Genomic DNA, 20,503 nt, shown 5'->3' with positions numbered 1-20,503 from the left:
TTCAAGCGATTCTCCTGCCTCAGACTCCTAAGTAGCTGGGACTACAGGTGCGTGCCACCGTGTCCAGTTAATTTTTATGTTTTCAGTAGAGACAGGGTTTCACTATGTTGGCTAGGCTGGTCTCAAACTCCTGACCTCAAGTGATCTGCAACCCTCAGCCTCCCAAAGTGCTGGGATTACAGGCTTGAGCCCCCATGCCCAGCCTATCAATAATTGTTTCTGCATGTTTTTCCTTTCTACTGGTTTAAAATTTTTTCACTCTTCCTGTTTTTTCAGAGGTGACTTTCGAAATTATACATTTTATACCTAAACACAGGAAAGGCCAAAATTAATGAGTATCTTTATCCTTTTATGGAATAGTGCTATGACGTTAGAATGTTTTAATTCTAGTCATTCTCTTTTATGACTTTTAAGCTCTTCTTGTCTTGTATTTTAGGGTTTTTTCTTTACCCTACAAATTAAATATTGAGAAGTACTGTTAAATAAATAAAACCAATGTTTCTTTTTTTTTTGATAGAATCTCGATCTGTCGCCCTGGCTAGAGTGCAATGGCATGATCTCAGCTCACTGCAACTTCTGCCTCCTGGGTTCCAGCAATTCTCCTGCCACAGTCACCTGAGTAGCTGGGATTACAGGTGCCCACTACCACACCTGGCTAATTTTTTTTGTATCTTTAGTAGAGACTGGGTTTCGCCATGTTGGCCAGGCTAGTCTCGAACTACTGACCTCGTGTGATCCGCCTGTCTCAGCCTACCAAAATGCTAGGATTATAGGCATGAGCCATGTGCCCAGCCCTTTTTCTTTAGCTCAAGCTGCATGTTTTTCTTTGAGAATATTTGTCTGAAAATGCCTTTATTTCACTCTTGTTTTTGGAAGATAGTTTCTTTGTTTTAGTTTTTAAATAGAGTCGGAAGGCTGGGCGCAGTGGCTCACACCTGTAATCCCAGCACTTTGGGAGGCCGAGGTGGGCAGATCACTTGAGGTCAGGAGTTCTAGACTAGCCTGTCCAACATGGCAAAACCCTGTCTCTACTAAAAATACAAAAATTAGCCAGCCTTGGTGGTGGGCACCTGTAATCTCAGCTACTCAGGAGGCTGAGGCATGAGAATCACTTGAACCCAGGAAGCGGGGGTTACAGTGAGCCAAGATCATGCTGTTGCACTGCAGCCTTGGCAACAAGAGCAAAACTCCATCTACAAAAAATAAAATAGGCCGGGCGCGGTGGCTCAAGCCTGTAATCCCAGCACTTTGGGAGGCCGAGACGGGCGGATCACGAGGTCAGGAGATCGAGACCATCCTGGCTAACCCGGTGAAACCCCGTCGCTACTAAAAAAAATACAAAATACTAGCCGGGCGAGGTGGCGGGCGCCTATAGTCCCAGCTACTCGGGAGGCTGTGGCAGGAGAATGGCATAAGCCCGGGAGGTGGAGCTTGCAGTGAGCTGAGATCCGGCCACTGCACTCCAGCCTGGGCGACAGAGTGAGACTCCATCTCAAAAAAAATAAACAAATAAATAAAATAAAATAAAATAAAAGTGACAGGGTCTCACTATGTTGCCCAGGCTGGTCTTGAACCCCTGGGCTCAAGCAGTCCTCTCTCCTTAACCTCTCAAAGTGTTAGGATTACAGGCATGAGTGATTGCACTAGGATGAAATAGTTTTAAGTATGCAGTTTTAGGTTGACAATTATTTTTCTCTCAGTACTTTGCAGACTTAATTCTTCTGTTTCTGGATTTTTTTTTTTTTTTTGAGACAGAGTTTCACTCTTGTTGCCTAGGCTGGAGTGCAATGGCACGATCTCAGCTCACTGCAACCTCTGCCTCCTGGGTTCGAGTGATTCTCCTGTCTCGGCCTCCTGAGTAGCTGGAATTACAGGCGCATGCCACCACGCCTGGCTAATTTTTGTATTTTCAGTAGAGACAGGTTTCATCATACTCGTCAGGCTGGTCTCGAACTCCTGACCTCAAGTTATCCACCTGCCTCGGCCTCCCAAAGTGCTGGGATTACAGGCGTGAGCCAACACACCTGGCCTCTGTGGTTTCTTTTTGCTCTGGAGAAATTAACTCTCTAATTTTTGTTATTTAAGCGGTCTTTTTTTTTTTTTTTTGAGATGAAGTTTCACTCTGTTCCCAGGTTGGAGTGCAATGGCGCAATTTTGGCTTACTGCAGCCTCTGCCTCCCGGATTCAAGGGATTCTCCTGTCTTAGGCTTCCGAGTGGCCGAGACTACAGGCATGTGCCACCACGCCTGGCTAATTTTCGTATTTTTTAGTAGAGATGGGGTTTCACCATGTTGGCCAGGCTTGTCTCGAACTCCTGACCTCAGATGATCCACTCGCCTCAGCCTCCCAAAGTACTGAGATTATAGCCGTGAGCCACCACACCTGGCTAAGCTGTCTTTTTTCTTTCCAAGCTGCTTTTAGTATTTATTCTTCTAATATTTGCTCTTTTCTATTCTGCTAATCTGATCTCTTTCAAATATTTCTATTTATATATATTAGACTTTCTTACTCTGTTTCTTGCTTATTAAACTTTTATTTATTAAGCTTGTGCTGCATTCTGAGTCTTGTTTTCAGAACTCTCTAATTTACTAATTCACTCCTTATTTGTGTCAAATCTTCTGTTTAACCCCTTGATTATATCTTTCATTTCTGGAAGATTTGGTTCTTTTTACATTGCCTTTTCATTTTTTTGGTTAGTCATTTTCTTTACTTTTTCAGATATTTAAATTTTTTCTGTTTTAGATTTGATATCTGATTATTCAAAAATCTGAAATATGTACAGATCTGAATCTGTCCTTTGTTTTCTGCTTGCTGTTTCTTGTGGTAGTGGTGGTGATAGTAGTAGTGGCAGTGGCGGGGGTGGCAGTGATATGTGTGTGTTTTAATTGTGAACTCATTTTTTGGGGGCCTTTATCTGTGCGGATTCTTTGTGTTCAAGTCAAGGATGCATTGCTTCAGAGAGGATTTGTTACCTGTTGTGCAACCAACCCTGAATCACCTTTATTTTAAGCAAGTTTGGCCAGGCGCGGTAGCTCACACCTGTAATTCTAGCACTTTGGGAGGCCGAGATGGGTGGATCACTTGAGGTCTGGAGTTCCAAACCAGCCTGGCCAACATGGTGAAACCCTGCCTGTACTAAAAATACAAAAATTAGCTGGGTGTGGTGGTGCGTGCCTGTAATCCTAGCAACTTGGGAGGCTGAGGCACATGAATTGCTTGAACCAGGGAGGTAGAGGTTACAGTGAGTGGAGATCACGCCACTGCACTCCAGCCTGGGCAACAGAGCGAGACTCTGTCTTAAAAAAAAATATATATATATATAAATATTATTAAATATATAATTAAGTATATTTATGTACTTATATTTATAATTAAATATGTATATTTAAGCAAGTTCATATAGAAGCAATATTATTGTACTATAGAAAATTAGAAAAAAAAAAGATAATACAGACATAGTTCTAGTGCCAGGAAATTACCACTGTTGTCACCTGAATATGTATACATTTCTGGATATTTTTTTTCTTTTTTGAGATGGAGTTTTGCTCTGTCACCCAGGCTAGAGTGCGGTGGTGCAATCTCAGCTCACTGCAATCTCTACCTCCGCCTGGATTTTTTTTTTTTTCTTTATGTGTTTATCAATTATGTTTTTATGTGTTTACATTTTTTATTGATTGATTGATTGAAACAAGGTCTCACTTTGTTGCCTAGGTCACAGCTCGCTGTAGCCAAGACCTTCTGGGCTCAAGCAGTCCTTCTGCCTCAGCCTCCCAAGTAGCTGGGACTACACATGTGTGTCACTATGCTATATTTTTTAATTTTTTGAGATGGGGTCTGGTATTGTCACCCATACTAGAGTGCAGTAGCACAATCATAGCTCATAGCTCACTGCAGTCTTGAATGCAGTTACTTTTGCACCAACCAGTACTTTAACTTGTCTTCAGAAATAGGTCAGACATTTTATATATACAGTTAATTGACTTATTGAAATAATTTTTTTGTTCTTGTTATATTAGAGAGGGTCTGGTTTAATATATGACACATTGCAAGTTAATATTTTCCAAATCAATGGAGTTCTCATCAGCCCTTAAATTACCTTTTTCCCCCAAAAATCAGATTTTTGGGGAATGACTATAGAAAACTATTAAATTTTTTGTATGTCATATGCCCCTGAGAAGATGTATTTGAGGCGAAGTATTTTAAGTATTTTAGTATCTAGTATTCTCTTCACTAGTAACATGGATAAAATGACAGATACGTAATAGTATGATAAATGTTGTCATGTACTGAATTTCAAAAGTAGATTATAAAAGTCTCAAAAGAGGGACTGTCATTTCAGTGTATTTTAGAGTTCTTTGAACCTATTTTTAATTCTATAGAATTACAGTTTTAGTAACAGTGTTTTACTCTGTGTGGTGATTCAGGAAAGCGAAGTGAAGCCTGACCTTTGCCAGAAGTGTTAACTTCTTACTGTGAAGAAAGAATTATGGATAATTTCTAGGAAGAAGGAAAGGCTAATTTAAATTATATTTGAATAGTAACTAAATCATGTTTATATGTGGCATATTCGTGAAGTAGTCTTTCTTACGATGCATTAGCAGCGTAAGCTTTAATTCACAAAAATTTGTAATGCATAGTCTGTGTAGTTATGTGTACCTTTTTTTTTTTTTCAAGACAGGGTCTCACTCTGTTGCCCAGGCTGGAGTGCAGTGGCACAATATTGGCTGACTGCAACCTCTGCCTCCTGGGCTCAAGCCATCCTCCCACCTCAGCCTCCCTAGTAGCTAGGAATACAGGCACGTGCCACTACACCCCGCTAATTTTGTTGTTGTTGAGACAGGGTTTCGCTATGTTGCCTGGGCTGGTCTCAAACTCCTGAGCTCAAGTGATCCACCCACTTCGGCCTCCCTCTATGCCCAGCCAGTCTTGTGTACCTTAACAACGAATATATGTTCTGCAAAATGTGTCATTAGGCAATTTTGTCATTGTACGAACATCATAGAGTGTACTTACACAAATGTAGATGGTATAGTCTACTACACACCTATGGTATATGGTGTAGCCTATAGCGCCTAGGCTCTAAACCTGTATAGCATGTTACTGTAGTGAATACTGTAGGCAGTTGTAACACAATGGTATTTGTGCATCTAAACATAGAAAAGGTACAGTAAAAATGTTTTTATAATCTTATGTGGCCACCATCATATATATGGTTTATTGTTGACCAAAAATGTCATTACATGTTGCATGCCTATATATCAATAAAAAGGGGTTTTAGATGGTCAGCTAAAAACTGTGGTTGGCTGGGCGCAGTGGCTCATGCCTGTAATCCCAGCATTTTGGGAGGCCAAGGCAAGCAATCACTTGAGGTCAGGAGTTTGAGACCAGCCTGGCCCACATGGTGAAAACCTGTCTCCAATAAAAATACAAAAATTAGCTGGTCATGATGACACGCACCTGTAGTCTCAACTACTTGGGAGGGTGAGGCAGGAGAATTGCTTGAACCCAGGAGGTGGAGGTTGCAATGAGCCGAGATCATGCCACTGCACTCCAGCCTGGGTGACAGAGCAAGACTCTGTCTCAAAAAATTAAAGAAAAAATTTTAAAAAATGGTTAGTATACCAGTTTTTAAATGAAAAAAGTTATACAAAGCCAGCTAATGTGGTGGAAATGAAATTGTAATATCTTTCAAGGAACATCTGCTTATTATTTTCCTATTACCATAATCTCTGCCAGTTCTTTCTTTTTTCTGTCTTTTCCTGATGATTGTAGTTCTCCAAATCTTTCTGAAATGTCTTCATGCCAGAATAGAATTTCCACTTATTTAGTGAAACTTTGCTTTAATGACCCTGAAAACATTCAGAATCTCTATATTTGAATACTTACATATCTTTAAAAATTTTAACATTCTCCTCTTCTCCACCTCCACCTATAATACTCTTTCCCATTCTCTGCTTTATTTTTATTTATTTATTTATTTATTTATTTATTTATTTATTTATTGTTGAGACGGAGTCTCACTCTCTTGCCCAGGCTGGAGTGCAGTGGTGCAGTCTCGGCTCACTGCAGCCTCCATCTCCCGGGTTCAAGTGATTCTTGTGCCTCAGCCTCCCGAGTAGCTGGGATGACAGGCATGTGCCAGCACACACAGCTTTTTTTTTTTTTTTTTTTTTTTTAAGTAGAGACAGAGCTTTGCCATCTTGTTGGTCAGGCTGGTCTCGAACTCCTGGCCTCAAGTGATCCACCCACCTTGGCTTCCCTAAGCGCTGGGATTTCAGGCATGAGCCACCTCACCTGGCCTCTGCTTTTTTATTTATTTATTTATTTGGAGACAGAGTTTCGCTCTTGTTGACTAGGCTGAAGTGCAATGGCACAATCTTGGCTCACCGCAACTCCCGCCTCCTGGGTTCGAGCAATTCTTCTGCCTCAGCCTCCTGAGTAGCTGCGATCACAGTCATGCACCACCATGCCTGGCTAATTTTGTATTTTCAGTAGAGACGAGGTTTCTCCGTGTTGATCAGGCTGGTCTAAGGTGATCCACCTGCCTCGGCCTCCCGAAGTGCTGGGATTACAGGCGTAAGCCACTGTGCCTGGCCCCTCTGCTTTATTTTTATTACTAGCACTTATCACCAAAACACTTACTTGTTTTATTGTCTGTCTTCTCTTACTAAAACGTAAATTCCATGAGAACAAGGATTTCTATTTATTCACTGCTGCATTTTCAGTGTTTAGAACATCTGGCAGATAATTGATATTCAATAAATATTTGTTGAATAGGTGACTTCCCTGATTTTCTTGAAACCTTTTTCTCTTTCAGTTGAATTGCTAAAATAATTTATTTCTCCATTTATTTTTATAGGTTTCTTATAACTTGAGTTAACAAATTGAAGTATCTTCACTAGTTTATATACATATGTTATCAACTTTGACCTGTTCGTTAATTTGTTCCTCCTTTTAGTGAACTCATCTTGGGCTCATTTATATATTCTTTTTCCATTTCTTTAATACTTTAATGGTGAATTTCTTTAGAGCTAAGTTAAGTCTGGGCAGGCTGTGATGATATAATAAATCTTAACAATAGCAGTCAGTTTTTAAGCATCTCTGTTTTATGTCTTGTATATTTTTTAATATTATTCGTAAAATTGGAATGGGGAAATAAAAAGACTTTTTACAAAAATATAGCTAGAATCCAGGCCAGGTGCAGTAGTTCATGCCTGTAATCCTTGCACTTTGGGAGGCCAAGGCAAACAGATCACTCAGTGTCAGGAGTTTGAGACCAGCCTGGCCAACATGATGAAACCCCATCTGTACTAAAAATACAAAAATTAGCTGGACGTGGTGGCGTGCACCTGTAATTCCAGCTATTTGGGAGGCTGAGGCAGGAGGATCGCAGGAACCTGGGAGGCAGAGGTTGCAGTGAACCGAGAATGCGCCACTGCACTCCAGCCTGGGTGACAGAGCGAGACTCTGTCTCAGCCTCCCAAAAAGCTGGAAAAAAATATATATATATATATATATATATAAATATACATACACACTCAAATATATATACACGCAAAAGTAAGTGATGTAAATGAGTTTTATCTCTAACATCTTTAAGATAAAACTTAAAAAAAAATTCAGTGTCTGTTAAAATTTAAAGCTTCTCGGCCAGGTGTGGTGGCTCACACCTGTAATCTCAGCACTTTAGGAGGCCGAGGTGGGCAGATCAAGAAATCCAATGTAGTGAAACCCTGTCTCTACTAAAACAAAAATTAGCCAGGCATGGTGGCATGCGCTTGTAATCCCAGATACTCAGGAGGCCGAAGCAGGAGAATCTCTTGAACCTGGGAAGGGGAGGTTGCAGTGAACTGAGATCACGCCATTTCTCTCCAGCCGAGGCGACGGAGAGACTCTGTCTCTAAATAAATAAATAAATTAATTAATTAAAATAAAAGTAAATAAAAAATTTAAAGCTTCTCTTTACGAAGGTGAATTTGAAGGCTCTTGCATCTGACTTAGGTTATCTTCACAAAGTAGGATATAGACAAAACAGTGATTTTAAAAAATGCAGCTCTCTTATTTATGATTTTAAAAAAATCTGGCTGGGCACGGTGGCTTATGCCTGTAATCCCAGCACTTTGTGAGGCCAAGACAGGAGGATCGCTTGAGTCCAGGAGTTCAAGATCAGCTTGGGCAACATAGTGACACCATGTCTCCATAAAAAATAAAAACAAATGAGGCAGGAGGATCGCTTGAGCCTGGGAGGTCAAGGCTGCAATGAGCTGTGATTGCACCAATGCACTCCCACCTGGGTGACAAGAGTAAGACCCTGTCTCAAAAAAAAAAAAAAAATCTATAATGACAGTCCTCATAATTTTGCTTCAAGGCAAGGAAACTAAAAATTCGAATGAAGTGACTGGGCGCGGTGACTCAAGCCTGTAATCTCAGCACTTTGGGAGGCCAAGGCAGGTAGATCATGAGGTCAGGAGTTGAAGACCAGCTTGGCCAAGATGGTGAAACCTCGTCTCTGCTAAAAATACAAAAAAAAATTAGCCAGGCATGGTGGTAGGTGCCTGTAATCCCAGCTGCTCGGGAGGCTGAGGCAGAGAATTGCTTGCACCTGGGAGGTGGAGGTTGCAGTAAGCCAAGATCGTGCCACTGCACTCCAGCCTGGGCAACAGAGTGAGACTCCATCTAAAAAAAAAAAAAAAAAAAAAAGAATGAAGCAGAAATTTATTCCTTTAAGCCCATTTAGCTGTTGCACACATAGCTATAGCATATTCTCTCTTGAGATAACTTGCTTTTAATTGGAAAACTAATTCATTAAATATCCAAACTCCATATCATTCCTGGAATAAGTGATTTTAGCAAGTTTTGATACTTATTCTAACATGATACATATATCAAGTATGTACTTTCCTTTAAATGCAGGCATATTTTGGCAATAGTTTTTTAAAGTGCTAATATAATACTGAGGAGAACTTTTTGAAACTTTCTTGTTTATATCTATAAAGAATTATAGATAAGAGATGAATTCTAATTAACATCTGGTGTCATGCCAGCCTCTGACCATGGGTAAGTGCTCTAGTGAATCTAGAATTAGAAATTTTAAAAAAACAGCACAAGTTAACTTTTAATAGTTGTTTTTCATGATTATTTGCTTTCTCATCATAGTATTAAGTTAAATAATGGATTCAAAAAGAGTTGAATACCTTCAAAAACTTACTCCTTAGTAACTAGTTATATCTGAACATGTAGTCAATTTATGAAGAATCTGTCATAGTTATTCCTTAATATTGCAATGATTCAGTAATTATCACATGGCACCCATCCATCCTATAGTCTAATTCATCCCAGACCCTTTTCGTATCATCAGTGTCAGTGGTTGTAATGGCAGACACAATGCATTTCTTCATTTCTTCAAGGAAGAGGTGGTATAAACCGAAGGTGCATACTTGATGTATTACCTAAATTGAAGAATTTGAAAGCATTCAGTTCTTTCTCAATCACCTTTTATGTTCGGAATCTACATATATTCTTGTCACTAAAGTTTTACAGAAGTTAAACATCTATTGTAGAGGAGAGAAATAATGGTTCACTGAGGAGGAACTGACTTTCATGAAATGATCATTAGACAGTGTTTTTAATAAAGCAATTAGGTTTCTTAATTTTAATATCAGTTGACATTTTAAAAATATAGCTCTTATTTATTATATTAAAAATATGGCCAGGTGTGGTGGCTCATACCTGTAATCTCAACACTTTGGGAGGCTGAGGGGGGTGGATCACTTGGAGTTCCTGAACTCCGCCTGGGGAGGTTAGAAGTTCAAGACCAACCTGGTCAACGTGGTGAAACCCTGTCTCTACTAAAAATACAAAAATTAGCCAGGCGTGGTGGTAGGTGCCTGTAGTCCCAGTTACCTGGGAGGCTGAGGTGGGAGAATAGCTTGAACCCAGGAGGCAGAGGTTGCAGTGAGTTAAGATCACACCACTGCACTACAGCCTGGCTGACAGAGTGAGACTCCATCTCAAAAAATAAAACCACATATTTAATTTATATATATATATATGTACAGTGACAGTATTCATACATTTGTATGATGTATTTTTAGTTTCCTCAGGGAGAAATAACAAGAACAAAAAGAGCACACATGCTCGAACTTTTATTGAGGAATGTTTCTTAATTTTGCTCAATCTTTTGTTGAGGAATGTTTCTTAATTTTCTCGCACCTAAAACTTCAGAGTTCCAAATAATAATTAGACCATTTTGACTTAAATGCTTTAATCTGGGGACATCTGATATTTTAAAAACTTTTTTATTATTATATGTGTGTGTGTAGAGAAGAAGGTCTCACTCTGTTCCCCAGGCTGGTCTCAAGTGATCCTCACTCTCTGGCCTTCCAAAGTGCAAGGATTACAGGCATAAGCCACCGCACCCAGCCTGATATATTATTAACTGAAGTCTATCTGGTATTATAACTTTAGTTATTTAATTCATTAAAGTTACAAAAGATTTAAGACCTTATATAACTTTTTCCAGATTTGTGTAATTGCAGTATAGCACACCTATAGAAGAATGTACAAATCATATGTTATAGCTTGGTGAATAATTACCTAGTTAGCATTACCCATATAACAAGTATTGGATATTTTTTTTACAGGAGACTTTGCAGCAATTGATCATGATGTCGTTGCCAAATGTCTTAATCATTGGCAAAAATCCCTTTTCTGGTAAGTATTAAAATTAACATAATGTGAAAGTAATGTCTAACCTTTGTGTAATAATACGATGTTTATTTTTTACTAAGAGCTTATTTACATTAACTCACTAGATTTTTCATAACTGTAGAAGTTGGAGGTGATGTTCCATTTTCTAGAAAGACGCAAGCTTAGAATATTTGTAAGTTATAGGTAAGACCAGACATAAATTTTACGTTAAGTTCAGTATTTTTTCTACTATACCAAACAGATACTTTTCTGTGATGATTTTTAGTGTCTTGTTATAAAGAAGTATAGAAGATGATGTAGTTACAAACTTAAAAGATACTACCTTAGAAAAGAAATGATTTTGAAATAATTTCCAGGTTTCTATTCATATATCTATTATCTACCATTGCCAAAATTGTTTGAATCTTAAGTTTTACTGATTGATTTTTTTGTTTGTTTGTTTGTTTATTTATTTTGAGATGCAGTTTCGCTCTTGTTGCCCAGACTAGAGTGCAATGGCATAATCTCGGCTCACTGCAACCTCAACCTCCTGGGTTCAAGCGATTCTCCTGCCTCAGCCTCCCGAGTAGCTGGAATTACAGGCGTGGCCACCACGCTAATTTCTGTATTTTTAGTAGAAACAGAGTTTTACCATGTTGGCCAGGCTGGTCTCGAACTCCTGACCTCAGGTGATCTGCCCGCCTTGGCCTCCCGAAGTGCTGGGATTACAGGCGTGAGCCACCACGCCCGGTCTGATATGTTTTAATTTATATTAAACTTAGTCTGAATGGAAAGATGAGAGGCAGTTTTAGATCATTCAGATTTTTTCTTCAAAATGTTCTGCCCTTTATCACATTTTAAATGTGATATTTTAGAATTGTAATTTTTGAACAGTTGGGGAAATTAGCAGCTACCTAACAGTTTCAACAATGGGCTTATCCTTACAGTCTACATGTTATCCAAATTAGTGTATTTCTTCAGCCCATACCCCCCTCAGTCAAAACAAACAAAACCAAAATAAAAACTAAAATCAAATAGCTATTTTTATAGAGGAAACTATTAATTAGATGTGGTGAATTAGCAGCTTAGATAGTTTTTAGAGATCCAATGGGATGTTTGATTATATAAATTTAAAAATAAAAAAACTTACCTTTGGTAAGTACCTACCAAGTTACAGGGACCAGGAGTGGAAATAAATGGTCTGTGTTCTAGAAGCTCTTATGGTTTGGTAAAGGATACACAGATTATGGAGAAATCATGTAATAATTGGTATGAAGTAGAAATATGTACCAAATGTTCTGGCATATAAAATATGGAGCCATTAATTATTCTTAAAGTTGACATATAAGTGAGAATTGGGGACCATTGATGATTGGGTCAGGGTAGACTACACAGAGATGATAAGAACTGTGCCTAGGATTGTGATTAGCAAGTAGTTCACTAGGGGGATGAGGAGGTTGGGGAAGGAGGACAGATAGAGGGAGTAGTATTAAGGCAGAGGAGTGTGTATATATGCATATTTGGGAGGAATGGTGATTAATGGCTCAGCATAGCTAGAAAGTAGGTCGTTTCATGGAGAGTAGAAGGAAATGTCTGATAAGAAGATTTGGACTTTTTCATAGACAGTTTGGCCCGGTGGTGAAAATCTGGCCCAAAGAAGTTATTTTTTTCCAGTTGAATATTTTAAGAAAATCTTAATTGAATGCTGTTGGACAGGGAATATTCTCTCCATTTCTGTTATAGATTGTTAACTTTTACCTGGCTTGTTATATACATTTAACAGCCTCACTATAACAGACATTTAAGATTCTGGTCTTCATGAGCATGCACAGTGGAAAACCATTTAAATTTTATAAGGAGATGAATCATAAGATCTGTGTTTTAAGTAAGAAAACACTAATAGGCCTAGGAGGAGCCAGACCTATTAGGAGTCATTTTGGCTGCCTTTGTGGCATGTCCCTATATCAACCTGATTTGGTAGGTTCTTGATTTTTCAGGCTGGGGTAGTACAATCATTTATGGAAAAGGAGTAAATTCATAGTTAGCATACTTGTTGCACAGAGCCTTGAAACCTCTTTATCCATTAGCCCTTCAAAATTGATATTCTTGCCCATTTCTTCTGCTGTTACCACCTTGTACATACACAGAGCTGCTATTTTGAATTCTCCACTATATATGCTTACACTGAATCCTTCAGTCAAGTTACTGTGCATAATTACCTCTAGAAATGATTCTCCAAATAGAGTTGAAAATGTAGCAAAATGTTGTCCTTAATAATTGTTTCTATTTTAGAACAAGGCACAGAAGAAGTTAAAAAACTGCTTTTACTTTTATTGGGTTGTGCAGTTCAGGTAAGTTAAAATATTTTTTCATATTTTCATTTTAACAACCTCTATATATTTTTATCAGGCTCTCATTTCTGAAAGACTTAAGGATGGACCATTGGTTTTCAAAGTCCATGTTAGAAAATTTTCAATAACTATATAACCTCCTAAGGAGATTATGTTGAAGAAAAACACTTACTTTATTTTAGAATTTAGTTACATTATCATAGTCATATCATTTAAAATATTTAATTACTCTTTTCCTTATTCTGAAGCTTATAGTGTCCCTAAATTTTTGAGGTTTTTTTTCCAGAGGTGCCCTTAAAAATCTCTCCCAAAACATCCTTGTGATTTGTTGTACTTGTGTATATTTTAGGAGAAGGGAAGGGAAAAGAGAAGGGAAGGGAGGAGGCAGAATTTATTTAAAAGAAAAAATAAGGTAAAAAGGAGGCAGAATTTATGAAAAGTGTTTTAGGAATCTTAGTTATTATTATATTGCTCTTTGATCAATGACTATAATAATAGCTATGATTTATAGAATGCCTGCTTTTGGTCAGCTATTATCCCTTATATATATTTTCTCATAATATCTTCTTTCAGGTCAGGAGATCGGGTAGGGTAATATTTAAGTTATTATCCAAATTGGGACACTTGCGAAAATCAAAGAAGGTACTGTTAATAATTATAGTGGGCTAGGCATGGTGGCTCACGCCTGTAATCTGAGCACTTTGAGAGGCTAAAATGGGAGGATCACTTGAGGCCAGGAGTTTGAGACCAGTTTGGGCAACATAATGAAATCCCATTTCTGTTTTAAATACATGTAGTAATTACAGTGGAATGGCATGTGTAAACTGGGACTGTCCCAGGCAAACCGGGATGATTACTCTAAGTTTAAATTTAGGTCATATTGCTAGTAGGCCAAAGAACTGAGAGTCAACTCTGCTCTGGACTTCAAAATTCTATTATACTATGTTAGTTTTTCATTTCAGCCATTTTTTGGATGAATTATTATAGTGTCATTCTAAACTGTCTTCTTTGTGAAATGAGATTATTTATAAACAAATAATATGATTACTAGTAATTTTTTTACATACGTACAACAGAAATTATATGTCCCAGAGAGTGTTGGCTTTTAGAGCTGACTGCTTGGAGGCAATAATCTTACATAATGTATGTTATTAAAATTTCATGCTGTGTAATGTACAGGTGTTTACTTCACAACTGATTAAATATTAAGTTGAATATGGTGTTTGTAGTCTTCTAATTTGGTCATCAGATTTTGAGTCAGAAGTACAACTCTTATTTACAGCCTTTATGTACTATATTTGCTTTAAAAAATACCCTGTGTATTTTGTTGGTGAATGTTGTGTAAATTTAGATTACATAGCAATGGCATAAATATGGTTTTTATTGCTGGTTACTGCTTGGTCGTTATTGCTGATTACTAAAATTGACAGTAGGAATGGAGCAGAACCAAGGACCTTTTTTTGAGACAGGGTCTCACTCTGTCACTCAGGCAGGAGTGTAGTAACATGATCATGACTCTCACTGCAGCCTTGACCTCCAGGGTTCAAATGATCTTCCCGTTTCAGGCTCCCAAGCAGCTGGAACTACAGACATGTGCCGTCATGCCTGGCTAATTTTTTTTTTTTTTTTTTTAAAGAAATAGGGTCTCACTGTGTTGCCCAGGCTTGTCTCAAACTCTTGTCCTCAAGTGATCTTCCTGCCTCGGCCTCCCAAAGTCCTGGGATTACAGGCATGAGCCACCCTGCCTGGCCCCAAAGGGTAAATTTATCTGAAAATAAAGAAAAACTAATTATACTCAAGTTAATTCTTTTTTTTTTTTTTTTGAGATGGCGTTTCATTCTTTTTGTACAATGGTATTATCTTGGCTCACTGCAACCTCTGCCTTCCGGGTTCAAGTGATTATCCTGCCTCAGGCTCCCTAGTAGCTGGGATTACAGGCGTGCACCACCACACCTGGCTAATTTTTTATTTTTAGTAGAGACAGGGTTTCACCATGTTGGCCAGGCTGGTCTTGAACTCCTGACCTCAGGTGATCCGCCCGCCTCAGCCTCCCAATGTGCTGGGATTACAGGCTTGAGCCATCGTGCCCGGCCTAATTTTTTTCGTATTAAAAGAGAATAAGTTTTATCAACTGTAGAAAACAAAGCAAAGGCTCAAGGAGACTGTCATTCTAACCTATGTTAACATCATTCAAGGTTTTTTTAGAAATGAGGAGATGGAAAGGGTGTCAGACCTTGGTCTTTGATGTGATATCAGCTTGTCAAGAGACTTGGAGACCCATCTTTTTATATATTTGATGTCCATGTAGTCATAGCAGAATTATGTTTTTACTTGAGAGCCCTTAAGACTTGCATCTATTTTGGTGCCAGCATGACTTACCTACCAAGAAAGGAGGAAAGATCCAATTTTGAAAAATGTTGTTATCATTCTGTATTTTAAAAATGTTAGTGACCTAAATTTTTTTTTTTTTTAATGCTTATGGGTGCTATAGTAAAGGACAGAGACAGGGATTTTAGAAAAAAGATGTAAACCTCAAAGAGACTGAATTTTAGAGAAGACAGAGTAAACAGTACGAATTTGAGGTAATAATTACCATAATGTAATATACATTGGTGCATAGAAGAAGTATTTTCTTAAGTTTACTTGTAGTATTAGGAAAGCCCTCTGACAAGGTAATATTTGAAATGAGAGCAACAGCCTGTTCAGGGAACATAAAGTGTGATTGGACCAGGGGTGGTGGTGGGTGGATCACTTGAAGTCAGGCATTCAAGACCAGTCTGGCTACATGGTGAAACGTTGTCTCTGCTAAAAGAAAAATACAAAAAATTAGCCGGGCATAGTGGCTTATGCTTGTAGTCCCACCTACACAGGAGGCTGAGACAGGAGAATTGTTTGAACCTGGGAGATGGAGGTTGCAATGAGCCGAGGTGGCTTCACTGCACTCTAGCCTGGGCGACAGAGCAAGACTTCATCTCAAAAAAAAAAAAAAAAAAATGTGGTTGAAATGTAGGATTTATGGGGATGAATGGCAAGATATTAGACTGGAGAGTTTACATGAATTGAGTTATGAAGGATTGGGTTTGCCACTTTAAGATAGAGTTCAGATTTCAGGCCAGACGCGGTAGTTCACACCTGTAATCCCAGCACTTGGGAGGCTGGAACAGTGGATCACCTGAGGTCAGGAGTTCCAGACCAGCCTGACTGACATGGCGAAACCCTGTCTCTACTAAAAATACAAAAATTAGCCAGATGTGGTAGCGGGCACCTGTAGTCCCAGCTACTTGGGAGGCTGAGGCAGGAGAATTGCTTGAACCCGGGAGGCAGAGGTTGCAGTGAGCCAAGATCGTGCCACTGAACTCTAGCCTGGGTGACAGAGCAAGACTCCATCTCAAAAAAAAAAAAAAAAATTATTCTGTAGGTGTTTTGGAGTCACTGCTAATAATAATATAAAGTGTGTGACCAAAATCTGTCAGCCTTCACCATGACCATATAAACAGTTAGAAGTCTTTGTTGATACTTAATAGCCAGACTGTACTTCTGGACGAGAAGCTGTTCAGTAAACCAATCAGCCAACAAGTATTGTTGGAATACTTTGTAAAATGTCCTCTCTATTACAGAAATTTTGTTCATCTTATAGTTGGACAGATTAAAATTCTGATGATTAGTACAATATGTAAATAGCATGTTTTCCCACATCTAGGTCAATCAATTTTATCTGTTACAATTGTTATTTGTAGGTAGAAATAGCAAGGTAAAATTTGCTGATATGGTACTAGAGTTTAGGAAATCAGTGGACCACAGGTTTCAAGAGATACTGTATGAATGGAAAGAAATAGGGCTGGGTGCAGTGGGTCATGCCTGTAATCCCAGCACTATGGGAGGTCGAGCAGGGAGGATTGCTTGAGCCCAGGAGTTTGAGAGCAACCTGGGCAACATAAGGAGACTCTATCTGTACAAAAAAAAAAGAAAAGAAAGAAAAGAAAAAGAAATTAAGTTAAAGAGGGGAGGGGGGAGAGAGAAATAAGCATTGGGAAATTGAAAAATATTTTCTTCTTTTGAAGAAAAACAATGAATTTCTTAAGAGGAAGCAGCATTCAAAAATGGTAAAGTTAACCACCATCCAAAGATCTTACCTGACAAAATAAATTACAACTTTTAATCCTTGATTATATGTAAGTAAAAGCCACAGAAATAACTTTAAATATGAAGAAAACCGTCCAAGGCCAGGGCTTGGGTATTTTTGTTATTGACTGTCCAACTCAGTCAGGTTCCTCCAGAATCTTTTTCAATGGGTAACACAAGTCTTCTGAACCAGTTCTGAGCATCACCTAGAATTTTCACACATCTGTGACTCTTCATCCTAGCCCTGAAGTAGTTGAGAGAGTTCTAGGTGAAACCATCCTATGCAGAAGAAAAATTTTTGCAGTGTTTTGTTTGGAAATTTCTTTGTTCTAAGACTATGTGAAATTCACCCTTTTTAGCAGAACTTAAAACCTATCAGCGCAGGCTACTTAGTATCCAGAAATATTACTTAGTTTGGACTTTGGACAGGTTGGGTAGTGCCGAAAGTAACTGAGTGTCAAGTGTGGTTAGAATAAAAAATTTGACCCTTTTATGTACCTCAGAGGGAATCTAACTTTAGTATTTGATTCTGAAAACCAGTTTTGAACTTGTTCAGTTTGACAGCTACAATCTGTTGTTTTCTTATCACTGATCTGTAAAGCATCTTAAAAGTTAGCATTTTAGAACTTTATCATATCACTTTTTAAGGAAATAAAACAAATTTCTGCTTGGTTCAGTGATGCGTCTTTAGTCTCAGCTACTTGGGAGGATCACTTGAGGCCAGGAGTTCAGGGCAGCCGTATGCTATGATCATGCCTGTGAATAACCACTGTTCTCCAGCCTAGTAACGTAGCAAGGCCCAGTCTCTTAAGAAAAAAAAAAAAGGAAATAAAACAATTTCTAGCAAGGCATTTGTTTTTCTGAGAATATTTAAAAATACAAATATAGCTCAAAGAGGGAGACTTTTGTTGATACGAGTATTGTTTTCAAATACGTAATTGGAAATTTACAATTTTAACAATTTTTGAAATACATAGTTCAGTGGTACTCTGATTGCTGTACATTCACATTGTTGTATAACCATTACCACCATCCATCTGAAGAACTTTTCTCATCTTCCGAAACTAAAACTCTGTACCCATTAAATAATGACTCCCTTTGTTACCAGCCCTCGGTAACCACCATTTTACTTTATGTCTCTGTGAATTCGATTGCTCTAGGTACCTCATACAAATGGAATCATACGGTATTTGTCCTTTTGATGGGCTTATTTCATGTAGCATAATGTCTTTAAGGTTTTTTCATGCTATAGCATGTGTCAGTTTCCTTCCTTATTAAGGCTGAATAATATTCCATTGTTTATATATACCAAATTTTGTTTATCCATTCATCATTGAACATTTGAGTTGCCTCCGTTTTTTGGCCTTTGTAAACAATGTTGCTATGAGCATGAGTGTACAAATGTCTGTTCGAAGCCCTCTTATTGCTCTTTGGTAGAACTATGATTTGTTTACACCTATATTATCAGTTTTCTTATTTAAAACACTGTAATGTGCTCCTTGTTTTATTATTGTTCAATATCTTGTTTTGGGTGCCATTTCCTCTATTTTAGTATAGTTTTTCCACATAAACCTGTCTTCTTTCTTTAAGATCATAGAGCATGTATTGAAAATATGAGGAATTTGAGGAATAATGTATTAAGGGCTTAAGTTCTCTGGTAGAAGATGTACAACTTTAGGGTTTATGCATTTCTCTCTCCCACCCACCTCCCACCCTAATCACTTTTTTGCTTTTTTGCCATGTCCCAGTTTCCACATCATATTCTTGTGTGTGTGTGTGTGTGCGCGCGTGTGTGTGTGTGTGTGTGTGAGAGAGAGAGAGAGAGAGAGTGTCTTACTCTGTTGCCCAGGCTGGAGTGTAGTGGCGCGATCTTGGCTCACTACAACCTCCGCCTCCTGGGTTCAAGCAATTCTTCTGCCTTAGCCTCCCAAGTAGCTGGGATTACAGGCGCCTGCCGCCATGCCTGGCTAATTTTTTGTATTTTTAGTAGAGACAGGGTTTCACCATGTTGACCAGGCTGGTCTTGAACTCCTGACCTTAGGTGATCCAGCTGCCTTGGCCTCCCAAAGTGTTGAGATTACAGGCATGAGCCACTACGCCTGGCCTCCGTACCATATTCTTAGAATATCATGGTAATCTACTGGCTTAGTAATCAGTTACTATAATACAATTGTTTAACTCAGAGTTAAACAATTAATTTTAGTGTCCATGATAGTTTAAGAACTTTACATAAAGATAAGAGAGCTTAATTTTAATTGGAAAAAACAGTTTGCTGATATTATTTAGTCTTCACAGCTGGTATTAAGCTATATATCTGTTTTTAACACCAGACTTTCTCATGCTGTAGACCTGGGCTATTCAATACAGTAGCCACTAGCCGCATGTGGCTATTTGAATTAAAATTAATTACAATTAAATTAAAATTTCAGTTTCTCAGTTGCACTAGCTACATATCAGGTACTCAATAGCTGCATATATGCATATAGCTAATGATCACCATATTTATTGGGCAGCTCTGATGCTCTGATACAGAAATTTGATCTGATTATTCAGCTTCAAAGTTTGAATCTTTTATTCTTTTTTCCATCTTGACAGTCTTTCTCTTTTCTATCCTTCAAAAGCCTATGAAATTTATTCTGTATCTTTAGGGAAGCCTAACCTGTTTATAAAACATTTTGAGAATGCTTAACTTTAAGAGTTAAATTAAGGTGTGAGATTTAGTAGAAATTATGTGTGTTACAAGGGTAAAGGAAAAATTTTCATTGATGGATGAGTTCCTAAAGATAATACAAGTAAAATACAAGTGGCTCTGGCTTAGAAAACGGAAGTGTATCTATTTAGTCTAAACTGAAGGCAGAGAAAGATATCGCAGTTGAATTAAGGGACTCTGGTGAGTCATAGTCAATACCTTTGATAATAATTATGCTGTTTTGTGTTCTGATAGGCTCAGAAACTGCATAGGTCAGCAATTTTGGTAGTGTTAAATTTTAAAATTGATGTTACTATACCTGAAATGTTAATTATTTTATATATGCTACAAATTTATTATTAGAACATAATTCTTAATTGTTCTTACAAGGCCTGTCAAGTATTGTTTGCTAGACAAAAATTCTTGTGTTTAAACCCACTAATTTGTATTCCATCCACCCAAAACTCTGACTTCCTAATCACAACTAGGAATTATACATTTCTGGTAATTTAGTTTTAACCATTTTATTATCCTAATAATTCTGTGTTTGCAAGATACAGAACTTTCTGCATTGATGGAAGTGTGTTTAAATTGTATAGTAGTAGAAAATAGAGCATTACAATTTGATAAAATAAACATGTAAAGCATAAAT

General features: G+C 38.0%; 2 protein-coding genes across 14 annotated transcripts in view; one reads left to right on the top strand and one right to left on the bottom strand.

Moving 5' to 3' along the window:
* Positions 1–20,503, bottom strand: part of LOC101025789 (putative prolyl-tRNA synthetase associated domain-containing protein 1) — a 149,292-nt gene that overhangs the window by 43,022 nt on the left and 85,767 nt on the right. The gene's annotated exons all lie outside the window — the stretch shown is intronic.
* The window catches only part of CCDC88A (coiled-coil domain containing 88A), a 130,819-nt gene that overhangs the window by 30,616 nt on the left and 79,700 nt on the right, over positions 1–20,503 (top strand). For all 13 annotated transcript variants that reach the window (XM_031655177.1, XM_031655170.1, XM_031655173.1 and 10 more), the window contains 2 exons: positions 10,644–10,713; positions 12,982–13,040. In XM_031655177.1, the coding sequence (XP_031511037.1) occupies positions 10,644–10,713; positions 12,982–13,040 (129 nt within the window). The remainder of the gene's footprint in view (positions 1–10,643; positions 10,714–12,981; positions 13,041–20,503) is intronic.

This window comes from Papio anubis, chromosome 14, assembly GCF_008728515.1.
Source record: "Papio anubis isolate 15944 chromosome 14, Panubis1.0, whole genome shotgun sequence".
In the NCBI taxonomy this organism is placed as follows: Eukaryota; Metazoa; Chordata; class Mammalia; order Primates; family Cercopithecidae; genus Papio; species Papio anubis.
Note: the sequence above shows the minus strand (reverse complement) of the source record. Positions and strands in the feature narration are given on the sequence as shown.